Below are 14,264 nucleotides of genomic sequence, written 5' to 3'. Positions count from 1 at the left end.
TTGTCTTAGTCCTGCTGACAAAAAGAATCACGATAGTTGGACTCAACATTAGCTGAATCAATATCCGAGATAAGCTCTATAAGGAACTGGAAATGATATATGAGCAGGTCAGGAAGATCTGATTAAATCTGCACCAGAGGTGACACAATTTTAAAGGCATTCAGAGGTTAATTTTCAAGATACAAAAAGAGGAAGATTTCAAAAGAATGGACAAGATCCGAGACAGCACTGATACCCTAGAGTGGGGCCACCCAAAAGACACCATTAACTACATCTCTCCCAAGACTTTTTAAGAATGTCCTGAATACTTAAATGAGTATTCAGGGTATTCTCGAGAAAAATACAAGGTCACAGATGATACTCCACAGCACGAGTCTTCAAAGTCACATGACTGCCAGAGCTCCAGAGAACCTAAGATCCTAAGAGCACTCGAGCTGATCACAAAAGAACTTTTTAACTGAGCAGAGCCCTCTTTTAAGGAGAGCCTCCTGCACTGCGGTCAGTATCGTACAAGATGCTGATAATCAGCCACTCAACAGTTCTCTAACATCAATCCTAAACTAAATAAGAAACTAAGAGACAAAGGTATCCTGCCACTGTCATGGAGGACAAGTTTTTCCCAAAGTTTAGACAAAAGAGGGACATTCGACAGAAGGCAAGACTCTCTAGATGCACTGGCACCAACCATCCAAGTGCTACGTGCTCCTCAGGAAGAGACAAGTGGATGAAGAAGGCACACTGCCATGCAGCAGCCCCAAATTACTCTACACACATACGCCCTGGACAAACACCGAGACAGCACTGGGCATGGGGCCTGGAACACAGCAGGTGCTAAGTAAATGTGACTGACTGACTCACAATGATAAGGCACCCCAGCGGAAGGACAGAGCAGGCAAAGCATCACCAAAGTCCATCTTCTTACAAGGTAGGCCCTCCCAGTGATGCTGTACAGCTACAGAAAGCTGCATGGGGGTGGGTCCCAGCAATCGGCTGGAGCACGCACATTACTAACGATGACTTACACACAAAGCAAGTGGTGCCAAGGGAGATCACCAAGAACACGTGTGCCAGGCCCTACGAATCACGCCGTGTGAGGATGGGCTCAAGGGGCTGGGAAAGAGGAGGAGGAGGAGACCAAGAGAAAGCAAGTCACTGCCTTGAAGGCTCTGCCCTTTCAGGAGACAGTTTGGGCTTACCCTGCTTAGCTCTAGGAGGCAGAATTGGAAGCAGCGAGGAGAAGCCGCAAAGAGGCAGACAGAGGCTGGACATAAGGAGAAACCAGTTCATTTGAGTCGCTGGAGCAATGCCAAAGAGGAGGGGCACCTGCCTCCGAAAAGAAGGCATTTCCCCTCAATTACAGGGTGGGGGAGAGACGAAAGGCTGGATGATTCCCTGCTCAATAGGTTTACTGGGGATACTCGTTCAGACATAGGTTGGATAAGACAAACTCTAAGATACTTTCTTTGAAAAAAAAAAGTTTTTAATTCAGGAACAACACATGTACACATGTACACAAAGCATCTGAATACCAAAAAAAAAAAACAGTGGTCCTTCTGGGACCCTTGGCAGTCCCTGACCCCTTTCAGGGGGACTTAAGGTCCAAATTGTTTTAATAATAATATTAAGAGCCTTTTCTTTTTTTGTTGTTTTTTGGAGGGGGGAGGGTAGGGCAATTGGAGTTAAATGACTTGCCCAAGGTCACACGACTAGTTTATTTTTGTGTCAAGTGTCTGAGGCCAGATCCGAACCCAGGTCCTCCTGACTCCAGGGCGGGTGCTCTACTCACTATGCCACCTAGCCACCCCAAGAGCTTATACTGTGTTTCCCCGATAATAAGACCTATCCCGAAAACAAGCCCTCCCCTTACTGTGTAAGATTCCTCTAAAATAAGCCCTCCCCCGAAAATAAGCCCTATTGAGATTGCTACTGTAGTGAAGGTGATCCCCTGCGCTACATGCTACATTACGGTACCCTCTGTATGCACCGTCTCCCCCCCCAAACCCCCCCGTGAAACGCATGCCGCACTGCGAGCTGCATCCAATTAGAGCTGCAGCAGTGAGCGCGTCATCCTGTTCTTCCCCAATGATTTGCTTGCTGGTACATTTTTTTGTTCACATTTACCTGTTTATTAAAATTGCTGTCAATGTTCATTAAAATAAGCCCTCCCCTGAAAATAAGCCCTCTGGTGTTTTTCTGTCCAAAAAAAAATTTAGTAAGACAGTGTCTTATTATCGGGGAAACACGGTATAGTAGTATAAATACTGATAGATATAATGCACATAGACAAAAGTTCTTTGGGGGGAGAGTTCCTCAATAATTTTTAAGAGTTGTAAAGGGTTGGGGGCAGCTAGGTGGTGCAGTAAATAGAGCACTGGCCCTTGAGTCTGGAGGACCTGAGTTCAAATCTGGCCTCAGACACTTATCACCCATTAGCCATGTGACCTTAGGCAAGTCACATAACCCCACTTGCTGCCTTCCCCCCTCCAAGAAAACAAACAAACAAAAAAAAAAAGAGTTGTAAAGGGGTCTTGAGACTAAAAAGAGAACTGCTTATAAAAAGGATTCTAAGTGAAACTGAACCTACAGAGTACTAATTCTGGTAGTCTGCAGAAAGGAAACAAGCCAGTCAAAAGGAAACAAGCCAGTCAAAAATAAACAGGGAAGGATAACAAAGGTCGACTAAAGCGTGGTTCTGGTCAAAGAACTGGAGGGAACAAGGAGGTCTTCCACTGAGAATTTACGGAAATAAAAAATACTAGAGGCAGCTAGGTGGCAGAGTGAATAGAGCACTGGCCCTGGAGTCAGGAGGACCTGAGTTCAAATCTGGCCTCAGACACTTAACACAAAAAAACTAGTCGTGTGACCTTGAGCAAGTCACAACCCCAACTGCCCTCTAAAAAGAAAAAAAAAAAAAAGGAAATAAAAAATACTGATAAGAATGGCACAGGATGGACAGGAGTGGCCTGTGACTGGCCCCACCCATGCCAATGAAGCCCCAGCTCCATCCATCTTACTAAAGTAGCTTTCCCTGAAAACCTGACTTGCTCCAAGCAAATCTGATTTATGAAATCTGATTTTACCAAGAGTCTAATGGTGGTGAGAGGTATAATATACATCTTATAAAAGAATCTTTAAAAAAAGATTCTTTTAGGGAATGCACCTTATTCATTTAAGGTAGAATTCGATTTACCAAAGCCCGATTCAAACAAAACTTCTGGAGAACACCTCTACTACTTAAAGTGAAACACACATGGCTGGTTACTTTCCCATTTCTAAATCCCAACATCTCCTTAACTCAGACTGCCCTCCCTCTTGCCCCACGCCATCTCCCAAAACCTCCGTACTTGTGAGTTAACAAAGTTCTCTGGCCAATCACTCGAGCAGTGACTGGCTTTCCAACTTTCAGCTTGGTCGTGGGTTGGGTACCAAGAGGCACGGCATCCAGAATCTGGGAGGCGTGGATACAGCCAACAAGACCGTTCTCAAGGGTCACAACGACATGGGTGGCCTTGACAGACTTCACAACCCCAGTGACCATCTCCCCAATGGGCAGGGTGGGTTTCTCCAGTGGCTTGCTCACCACTCCTGGCTCTTCCTTGGCAGGCTCAGGCTCTACTGAGGGTAGAATGGGAGTCCTCTTCTTGACAGAACTCTCAACAGCTAAGAAGAGGCCATTGTCACTGGGCTTTGTACTCTTGATTATCAGAGAGACCCTCTGACCAACCTGCAGTTTCTCTGAGTCAAAACGGAAGGTGTCATTGAGATGAGAGGTCACCGGGAAGGCCACCAACTGGCCAGTCTCCACCAAGGAGGCTATGGCAAATGTCTTTTCCAAATGCTCTATGACTGCTCGGTGCTCAGTGTCTTTCTTCAGCTGGGAAAAAACAAAAAGGAAAATGGTCTCAATTTTTCTCACTGAGCATCTGTATTTGCCCTACAGTAAAAATGAAATATCTATCCTAGTCTTCACTCATGTCTCATCTGCTCCCTATGCTTGAAATGCCCTTCCCTCCTTCTCTCTGCTTGCTAAGATCCCACCAATCCTTTAAAGCCCTACTTAAATGCCACCTCTTCCAGGAAGCCTTCCCAAATTCCTCTGGCTGGTGATGACTTTTCCTTCCACAACTGGACCTTACTTTTGTAACTATTTAATACTTATCATGTGCATTCTAGCCATTCATGTTGGTGTCATACCCCCTCCCTCTAAACAGACTACAAAGGAACTGTATCTAACTTAAATTTTACATCTGCCCTGCAGCTTTGCACCATGCTCTGCCTGCAGTAGGTGCCTGAAAAAGAATGTATTGTATTATACTCTATCATATCCCACAATACATACATGTATGCACATATATCCTATATTCCATTATCCAAAGGGCTAAGATGTAACCCGTAAGGATTGGCAGAATGAGAGCTAGTAGATAGACATTAGAGAGACAGATTTCAAATCAAGTTAAGGAGTCATGTAACAATTAAAGGTGCCTGGAAGTGAAATGGGTTGTGCATCCTGGTCACTTGGAAATTTTTTAACAGACTGGCTGACAGGGGTAGTAGAGCAGGAAGGGTACCTGCTTTGGGAAGATGATCTCTAAGGCCCCTCCCAGGACTTTACAACCATTCTTTCCATAAATGACAACAGCAGACAGCACAGAATATAGCCCTGGAGCAAGAGTGAGGAAGCCTGAGTTCTGATCCCAAGCTCTACTGTCTTTGGGTGGGTGCCTTCCCTCTCTGAACCCCAAATTCCTCCTCAAAATGAGGGATTTAAGGACTCTCCCTCTTCTTATTGTTGGATGAGTCTAATTTGGGCTTACTTCCTTCCATCATTCAACATTCATTACGTACCTTCTATGTGCAAGGTTCTGATGCGAACCAAAAATTCCACTTGCTCCTGTCCCACACATAGAGTAGGCACTTAATAAATGCTTACTGACAGGCTGGACATCACGCTACTCACTGCTGCGCCCTGATGTGGGTTACTATTCTGTGTGTGTGTCTCTCTCTGGGAGAAGTGGGAGGTCCAATTCTCTGTAAAGCACCTGGTTCACTGTTATACCACGTCTGGTAAGTGCTGGATGACAATCACTACCAGAATGCAAACGAAGAGATTGCTAAAAGGAAACTGAACTCTGAGTAGCCTTGGCATCGGGAACCAATCTCAGCCCCGAGAAACAGACAGTGAAGTGTACCTCCCCTATCAGGTACGAGGTGGGAGACCACAGGTAAAGAAGAGTATACACACTATGGAATGCAACCACTTGTTTCAGTTGGCTTTCCTTCTCATAAAGGAGAGCTCAAAATGTGGGTGTTTGGGGGCCTGGTGTCGGCGTGATGCACACTCACAAGTGAGTGGCATAAAGAGGCTACAATGGCTTCTTTAAAAATCAAGTTTGAGGAGAAGGATGATATAGACTTGTAAGAAAAATGCAGTTAATGTTCTACGCTCATTCTGCGAGGCTATCCAGTATCCCAAAAGATACCAGATGATCCAATAAATCCAGAGGAAGCAATCCCCAAGAACAGAAGCCGTGAGTGAGCCTACCTGCTTGGCTTTTCTGTTCACCAGCTCCCGGCGAAGAGAAACATGAACCTCTGACTTCAGCGTATCAACATGAAGGACGACAGCTTTTGTTCTTTGTCCAGGATCCACCGCTTTCCCTGCAGGACCCAGGAAGAGCACAGAATTCATCCCTTCCTTGGACAAAGGAGTAAGTCCCCTTGCCTGCTGGTGCCCCATCCACCCACACTGGCAACCCCTCTGGGCTGGGAGGAAAGGCAAATGCTCCAAGAGGGGATCTGTCCCCAGAGACTTGATACTACCCAGCACGAGAGGCCAAGATGGCATTGGTGGCAAGCTTCTCTTTAGGCAAACCAAACGTGTAAAAACCCACACTTTTCCAATTATATAAATCAGGAAATTATTTCATCTTGCAAGTTGGTTCACCAAAAGATTATTTTAAATAAATGGCACACTGCTCTAGTGCATTTAAAATAAATCTCTTTTAAAGGATCTGATTTGTATTCAGTGACTTTAGAGAACAGGCTATGCAATAAGCAGGTTCCTACTGAATAACACATTATGGTATAAATTGGGTAAACTGAAGTACACCCAAACTAGGTCCCCAGGGCTGAGATGGTCACTATAAGGAAGGTGGTATAATGAGAAGTGGATGACTTTTAACAAAGACCAAAAAGGAAGGAAAGACCTCACTGGATGGAAGAGGCTTTCAGTCCTCACCTCCCTGGTGATATCTGCTGGCCCTCAACACCAGGCCAGGCACTGAGCCACTGCTGAACATCAGAGAGCCATCACTGGACATGTCTTGCACCACCAAATCCACAAGGAGCCCCGGGGTCATCTCAGCCAGGGTTTGAGTCAACACAGAGTCTGGGCAGGATAAAGAGACAACAACAGGGATAAAAGTTGGGTGGCACAGTGCACCCCAACCCCCACCTCAAGCAGCACTATACAGTGAGGACAAGAAAAACCTTTTGGGTGGGTGAATGATCACACTTCCTTCTGGCTTCTGTCAGAGAAAGAATGGTGCAGTACGGGGGCTTAACAAACTCTGTAATAGGTAAAAACCGTTGCTGGACATGAACAGACCCTAATCATAAATGAACAAGTCCTCAAAAATTCCAGGGGGTACAGGCATCATTTTTCCCTTAGGATTTGGAAACTACCCTTCTTGCCATCCCCCTCTCCATCCCACCTCCCTCCAAATATCCATGGAACATGGAACAGGGCCTATGTCTTATCAGAGAGAATTAATGTGGATGAAGAGGCCCCTCCCCAGCATTACCAGGGTGGGCGGGTGTGCCTGCCCATACCTCGGCTGCTCATGAGGATTCGAACGCCTTGCAGCTCCTCCAAACACTGGCTTAAGAGGGTGAGGGAGCTAACAGTCGTGTCCTCCTGGCTGACATCTGACAGACGCAGGGAGAGCAGCATCCGCTCTTTCTCCTCATACACATTGATCACTTTTGCGACCACTGTCTGCCCCTCAACAAAGTGGTCACTGATTGTGGTCACAAACTTGTCACTCAAGACCTAGAGAGAGAGAGAGAGAGAGAGAGAGGGAGGAAGAAGAAGGGAGGAGAGAGACAGAGACAGAGAGAGAGAGCGTGAGCATGAAAGTCTCTGTTAGCACCATCTGAGGAGACAGAGGAAGTTGGATGGTCCTCTCCAGCTCTAAATGTTACTTAACTTCACAACTGATCAATGCAGGGAACAACCGTGACTTTAGAAGGACTGATGGTGAGGCATGCCTCCTGCCTCCAAGTGGAAGTGGAAGGCGGTGAACTAAAGGTTCAGAATAGGGCATACATATTCAGATGTGGCCAATGTACTGATGTTTTTTGCTTGACTAAGCTTACTGACTTATTATTTATTATGGGGGGTATACTGGAGGGGAGGAGTGATTGATGGGAAAGGAGTCAATGAGAAGTGTCAGTAATATATTTTTTTAAAAAGACCATCAATAAAATAAAATTTTAAAAATTACTGAATGCCATTTGACAACCTTTTCTTTAGAGCAGGGGAACTGAAGATTTACCCTATTAAACTCCTATCGAGATGCTGGTAATAAGGGTAAAGCAGGCTCTACCTCCACTGACTGCTGCAGTTCTTTCCCCACGACCCGTGAGTATTACCCACCCACTGCCTCTCTACTACCACAGGCATGTCTCCTATCATCAGGCACGCCATCTAGGTCTGGCCTCCAACTGCTCAGTCTTCAGGGAATGCAAGTAGACCTTAAGGCACAACATGAGAAAGGCAGCTCTCCTCTGTAGGAGAGCCCCCAGAGAGAGAAATGACTTTTTTAGGGTCAGCTGTGTTGCCTGACCCTTCCATTAAAACAGATGAGTTAGAGCGCTCACCGTATTGTCTGTTTGTTTAAAACAAAGATGACAAAAGAGAAGGGAAAGGACAGGATAATTTCAAGCTAAACTTGTCACCTGATGCCTCATGAATTCCCAAACACTCAGAAGCCTGGTCCTCTCTACTGACCTTTTTTGGAAAAAGCTATTCTTTATGTCAAGGACTGTGATATCATTATGTAAGAGAGACTCCTGTCAAGGTCTATAGACTCTACCTTTCTATAAATTACAGCTGTAGAGAGTTTTACAAGCTCAGAGTGTTTAAGTAATTTATGTGCCCAAGGTCACACAGCCAGTTAGTGTCAGGGGCAGAATCTGAACATGGGTCTTTATGATTCCACATCCAGTGACACATATCTACATCCTCTCTTCGGACTCCTCTAGAACAGCTAACATTGAGCTATCTTCACATTACACACATTTTCCCTGCCACAACCCCATGAGGCAGGCAGCAATCCACAGTGCACAGCACTGTGACATAACACAGCTGAACTTCCTGGAAAGGTGAACCAAAGCCAGTCACTTTCACCCTGGGGAGGTTGAGTCCCTCAGGGGGCCATCTCTCCTCTTCCTTCAGGCTTCTGCTTGACCTAGTATGTCACTCTCCAAAGGGTATCTTAGATGGAAAGAATCCCAGGGGGTAGAAGCAGACTTACTGACTTGGGAGCCAATCCACTGAGGCCTGACGGGAACTGGACAAAGACGCCATAGGCCTTGATACTTTTCACAAAACCAGTAAGCAGCATCCCAGGCTGAAATTCAGAAAAGACCTTGGGATCCTGGCCACTCTCCACAGCAGAGATCAGGGCTGGTTTCCTGCAAAGGACCTGGGGCCATCACATCAAGGAGCATAGCACGAAGGGCAAAAGGAAGCCAACTCTAATTCTAATGGCCTCTGTCTTCCCCTCCCTCCCACGGCCTCCCCATCAGAATCCAAATCACTGCCACACAAGTTTCCCAGAGTCAGACATCTCTGTAACATGGCTGCTGAAGAGCCACAAGAAGTCTCCTTTCTGTCCTCAGCCTAATCCACCCTGTCCTACTGTTCACCCAACTCAGGGGTAGGGAACCTGCAGCCTTGAGGTCAAATGTGGCCCTCTAGGTCCTTGGGTGTGGCCTTCTGACTGACTTTTACAGAACAAATCCTTTTATTAAGGGGATTTGTTCTGTGAAGTTTGGATTCAGTCAAAGGGCCACACTTGAGGACCTAGAGGGCCACCTGTGGCCTCGAGGCTGCAGGTTCCCCATCCCTGTCCCAAATTCTTATCCACCCTAAGCCATTCTACCACTGCCTTTATGCCTTAGTCTGTTGTATTCTGAAAATCAGGTTTCATATTCTTAAAAGAAGGGCAAGGACAGATTTTTCCAATGACCCAAATCAGGACCAAAGTCAGGGAAATTTTCTGGAACCTAGAACTGATTGAAAAACAATTTATGTTGAAAAGCATCTCCAAAATTAAGGTAGAACTGGAGAAAAAGAGTATAGCTGCTATGGAAAATGTACAACTTAATTAAGCTTCATCACACAGACACATGTACATGCATGCGCGCGCACACACACACACACACACACACACACACACACATAGTACTCACATATGTCCCCAAAACACTCAAACTCCTACCAATACTCTCCCATCCAGTGCTTTCAACTCATTTAGCTCAGCATACCAGCATCTGCCTCAAATGCTCACTTGGCCTTTCCCATCAGACCCAGAGCCCCACAGACCCAAAAGCAGGAAACTGGCTCACAGATTTTTCTAAGCCTGGACTTCTTCAGGTACGAGGCACATGAACCCAGAGTTCACAATCATGGCTGACCCAAATGAAGCCCATAACCTGGGTCTGATCAAGGTTTCCCTCTCAATGAGGTCCAGGCCACACCCCTCACAAACAACAGGAAAGGATACAATGTGACCATCACTGTGGCTCAAACACAAGACCTTGTGGAGGATGTCCCCTTCCTGAAGCCAGTAGCATAGCAACTGACTGTTGGTGACATTGTCTGACAAGTGTGTTGCGGGAAGCAAGGCATGGATGTTGTCGGGGAGGATGGACACCTCCAATCCCTTCTCAGTCTTCTTCTTCACCTTCACATCTACTAACTGAGAGTGTAAAAGAGAAAAAGAAATGATCACTTTTCTTGGGCAAACACTGACCACGGCCATGAGTTGAGGCATTTCACAAAATCAAAAACCACCATCCAGGAACTATCTGTAAGTAGGCCCAAAGGGCTATAACATTGTGCATAACCTCTGACCCTACAATACCACAGCTAGGTCTGTATCCCAATGAGATCAGAGGAAAAGGAAAAGGACCCATATGTACAAAAATATTTATAGTGGCTCTTTTTGTGGTGATAAAGAATTAGAAATTGAAGGGATGCCCATCAACTGGGGAATAGCTGAACAAGTTGTGGCAAATGACTGTGATGGAATACTACTGTGCTATAAGAAACACGGTGGTTTTAGAAAAACATGGCAAAACATATGAATTACTGCAAAGTAAAGTGAGAAGAACTGAGAGATCATTTTACACAGCAATGCTATAACAACAATCAACTGTTAAAGACTTGGTTACTCTGATCAATACAATGATCCAAGATAATTCCAAAGGACTCATGATGAAAAAATGCTATCCACCTTCAGAGACAGAAAAATTACGAACTCTGGGTGCAAACTGAAGTAAAATTTTCTTACTTTATTTTTCTTGCTTTCAAAAAAAACGGTCAATATGGAAATATGTTTTGCATGATTTCACATGTCTAACTGATATCATACTGCTTTGCCTTCTCTAGGGGTGAAGGGGGGAAGAAGAGAATGTGAGACTCAAAGGAAAAATAAGAGAACATAAGAAATAATGAATATGGGAAGAAAAAACCCCACCCTCCAGAAGGCCAATGGGTGCCAACCAGAAAGAACTAAAATCTTTTTAGCTATCCAACCCAGCTCTTCCTGCCCTCTTCTAGAAAGTCTCTGGTGAAACTACAGAATGTATAAGCCAACATGATCTCAGAGTCAGGTAAGGAAGAGAAAATATTCGCCAAATCTCAGTGCTGAAAGGGGTTTTAGAAAATGAGTCCAAAATGTTTTACATGATTGCACATGTATATCAATCAGATTGGGGAGGGGAGAGAAGGAGAAAAATTTGGAACTCAAAATTTTCAAAAAATGAATGTTGAAAACTGTGTGTAATTGGAAAAAATAAAATACTATTAAATTTTTTAAAAAGAAACTGAGCTCAAACCTCTTCCCAATGCATGAATTCCCTTCTACATCATCTGAAACATCTTTCCAGCCTTTGAATCAAGGAATCACAAAACTTTAATGAAAGATCTCTGAAATCATCTAAAGCATCCAATCCCCTTACTCTGTAAGGGTTAAGTGATTGGCCCAATGACCCATCAATAGTCAATGGCAAATCTGAGTCTAAAACACACATTTGATGACTACTAGCCCAGCAGTCTTTCCACGTGGCCTCGTCTGAACATCTCTGATGGCCCATTTAGAAGTTATTGCTTATAACTAAGGCCAAAAACCTAACTCCCTGACATTTCCACAGCATTTCTAGTTCATGCCTCTAGTGCCACAGAGTAGTAGTCTTCCCCAAGAAAGTAAAAAAATTTTGGGAGTCAAGATGGCGGCGTAGAAACAGGACCTTTGCACAGCTCCAGCTTCCACCTTCCCCAATTCATGTAAAAGGGGACTCTGAACAAACTTTGGGGCAACAGAACCCACAAAATGACACAAAGAAGCTAACCTCCTGCTGAGGACAGCCCAGCAGGAATTGGCCAGCAAAGCATTCTGGGAGCGGAGCCCGGCACCAAGCTGAGGTTTTAGCCCCAGGGCGAGCCTGATCAGCCACCCGCTGGAGGGACTTCAGATCACCAGCAGCTGTGGCCATCTCCAGAATTATCAACACATAGATGCGAAAGACAAAGTGAGAGGTCAGTGCACAGTGGACTTTGGGATCCATTAGTTGGGAGTGCTTTGGCTTTTGCCCCCAAGGCGAGAAGCTGCTGAGACGCCTCACATGTTGCAGCTTCAGCTCCTGGCCTACAGACTATAGGGGGACCAAGCAACCAGTCTGAGGGGTCATTGCTCTTGCTTTAACCTGGTTGGATCTGGACTGCAGACTAGAGTGGAGGTCCTGGGGTGTGTGACCAGCATGCCAGAGCGTGTGGAGGCTTCAGAGAAGGCACCCAACTAACACCTCCAGCAGCTGAGAAAACCCCAGTGTTTGGGATGGAAGCTCCCCTGTCTGGTAGCAGAGTTCTACTGTAGCAAAAGTCAAGTAATTGAGCGGCAACATGACCAGGCAAAGAAAGTAAAGCAAACAAGAATCCAACATTAGACTCCTATTTTGGGGACAAAAAGGAGGAAAATATGAGCTGGTTATAGGCCATAGAAGACCTTAAGAAGCAGATAAGAGAAGTGGAGGAAAAATTGGGAAGAGAAATGCAAGAAAATTACAAAATGAGAGTCAACAGCCTGACTGAGGAAAATAACACCTTAAAAAACAGACTAACTCAAATGGCAAAAGAGGTTCAAAAAGGCAATGAGGAGAGGAATGCCTTAAAAAGCTAATTTGCCAGATGAAAAAAGAATCTCAAAAGTTCACTGAGAATCATTCCTTCATATTTAGAATGGAGCAAAGGGAAGCTAGTGACTTAGAAATCAAGATGCTGTTAAACAGATCCAAACAAATGAAAGAATAGAAGGCAATGTGAAATACCTCGTGGGAAAAACCATTGACCTGGAAAACAGATCCAGGAGAGATAATTTAAAAATTATTGAAAGCCATGATCAAAGAAAGAACCTAGAATTCATCCTCCAAGAAATTCTCAAGGAAAACTGCCCTGATGTTTTAGAACCAGAAGGCAAAATAGAGGTTGAAAGAATCCACCAATCACCTCCTGAAAAAGATCCCAAAATGAAAACTCCTAGGAATATTATAGCCAGGTTCCAAAATTCCCAGATCAAGGAGAGAATATTACAAGCAGCCAGGAAGAAACAATTTGAATATTGTGGAAATACAATCAGGAAAACCCAGGATCTGGCAGCTTCTACACTGAGGGATCAAAGGGCCTGGATTAGGATATTCCGAAGATCAAGGGAGCTGGAATTAAAACCAAGAGTCACTTACCCAGCAAAACTGAGTATCATGTTTCAGGGGAAAATATGGTCATTCAGTGGAATAGAGGACTTTCAAGCAATTCTTGATGAAAAAACCAGAGTTGAATAGAAAACTTGACATTCAGATACAAGAAGCAAGACAAGCATGAGAAGGTAAACAGGGGAAAGAAATCGTAAGGAACTTATCAAAGTTGAACTATTTAGATTCCTACATGGACAAACAATAATTGTAACTGATGAAACTTTTCTCAGTATGAAAATAGTTGAAGGGAATAGAAATATAGATATATACACATAGATATAGTCTTTATCGGAGGGTATATAGGCATATGAATACATATGTGAAGGTGTACATATATGTTTACAGGTATACATAGATAGAGGGCACAGGACCAATTTAATAGGAAGGGATGATACTTAAAAGGTGAAATTAAGAGGTGAGAGAGGAATATAATGAGAGGAGATGGGGAGAGACAGAATGGGGCAAACTATCTCATATAGAAGAGGCAAGGGATAATGGGTACAAAGGAGGAGAAGAACAGGAAGGCAAAAGGGAATGGGTCAACCTTATACTCATTGAATTTGCCTCAGGGAGGGAATGACATACACACTAAATAGGGTATCTCACCCTACAGGAGAGTAGGAGGGAAGGGGATGAGAGGGGGGATGATGGAAGGGAGGGCAGGCTGGGGGGGAGGGAAGTTGGAAGCACCCACTTTTAAAAAGCGACAAGTATCCTCTCAAAGTAGAGAATAGAACAAGTGGGTGGTGGGATAGGAGGGAGGGAAATATAGTCAGTCTTCTACAATATATCTACTACGGAAATATTTTGCACTAGCTACACATGTACAACCTATATTGAATTGCTTATCTTCCCAGTAAGGGTGAGTGACACGGGAGGAAGGGAATGAATCTGGAATTCAAAGTTTTAAAACCAAATGTTTAAAAATATATATATACTATTATTAAAAAAAAGAAGAAAGTAAAAAAATTTCAAGACAATAATTTTGTCCCAAACTTTCTATTCTCCAGGTTAAACATTAGGTGTTTTTAACCTAGCCTTGTATAGCGCTAAATACTAAAATTTTAGGAAAAAAACAAAGTTAGAATATACAAAGGTCTCATCAGGTCTCTTTCTTGCAGAAACAGGAGGATAGACTTGGCTAACTTTACAAAAGTCTTTGGTATAAAAGCCCTGGACTGGAAATCAGAAAATGTAGATCTGGACCTGGTTTTAGTACTAAGCAG

The 14,264-nt window shown here is 44.3% G+C and overlaps 2 protein-coding genes across 3 annotated transcripts in view; one reads left to right on the top strand and one right to left on the bottom strand.

Annotated features, from left to right (window-relative positions):
- The window catches only part of NT5C2 (5'-nucleotidase, cytosolic II), a 266,169-nt gene that overhangs the window by 1,852 nt on the left and 250,053 nt on the right, over positions 1-14,264 (top strand). The gene's annotated exons all lie outside the window — the stretch shown is intronic.
- The window catches only part of PDCD11 (programmed cell death 11), a 45,138-nt gene that overhangs the window by 16,363 nt on the left and 14,511 nt on the right, over positions 1-14,264 (bottom strand). For both annotated transcript variants that reach the window (XR_011170349.1, XM_069098862.1), the window contains exons 15-20: positions 9,792-9,986; positions 8,538-8,708; positions 6,832-7,051; positions 6,239-6,388; positions 5,543-5,658; positions 3,345-3,874 (exon numbers count right to left, since the gene is read on the bottom strand). Coding sequence is in view for 1 of the 2 variants with exons in the window: in XM_069098862.1 (XP_068954963.1) it covers positions 3,345-3,874; positions 5,543-5,658; positions 6,239-6,388; positions 6,832-7,051; positions 8,538-8,708; positions 9,792-9,986 (1,382 nt within the window). In the remaining variant the exon portion in view is untranslated. The remainder of the gene's footprint in view (positions 1-3,344; positions 3,875-5,542; positions 5,659-6,238; positions 6,389-6,831; positions 7,052-8,537; positions 8,709-9,791; positions 9,987-14,264) is intronic.

Source organism: Petaurus breviceps, unplaced genomic scaffold (assembly GCF_028583685.1).
Source record: "Petaurus breviceps papuanus isolate PSGF00001 unplaced genomic scaffold, PetGlider_PUasm1.0 37, whole genome shotgun sequence".
Classification (NCBI taxonomy): domain Eukaryota; kingdom Metazoa; phylum Chordata; class Mammalia; order Diprotodontia; family Petauridae; genus Petaurus; species Petaurus breviceps.
This window is presented reverse-complemented; position numbering and strand designations above follow the sequence as displayed.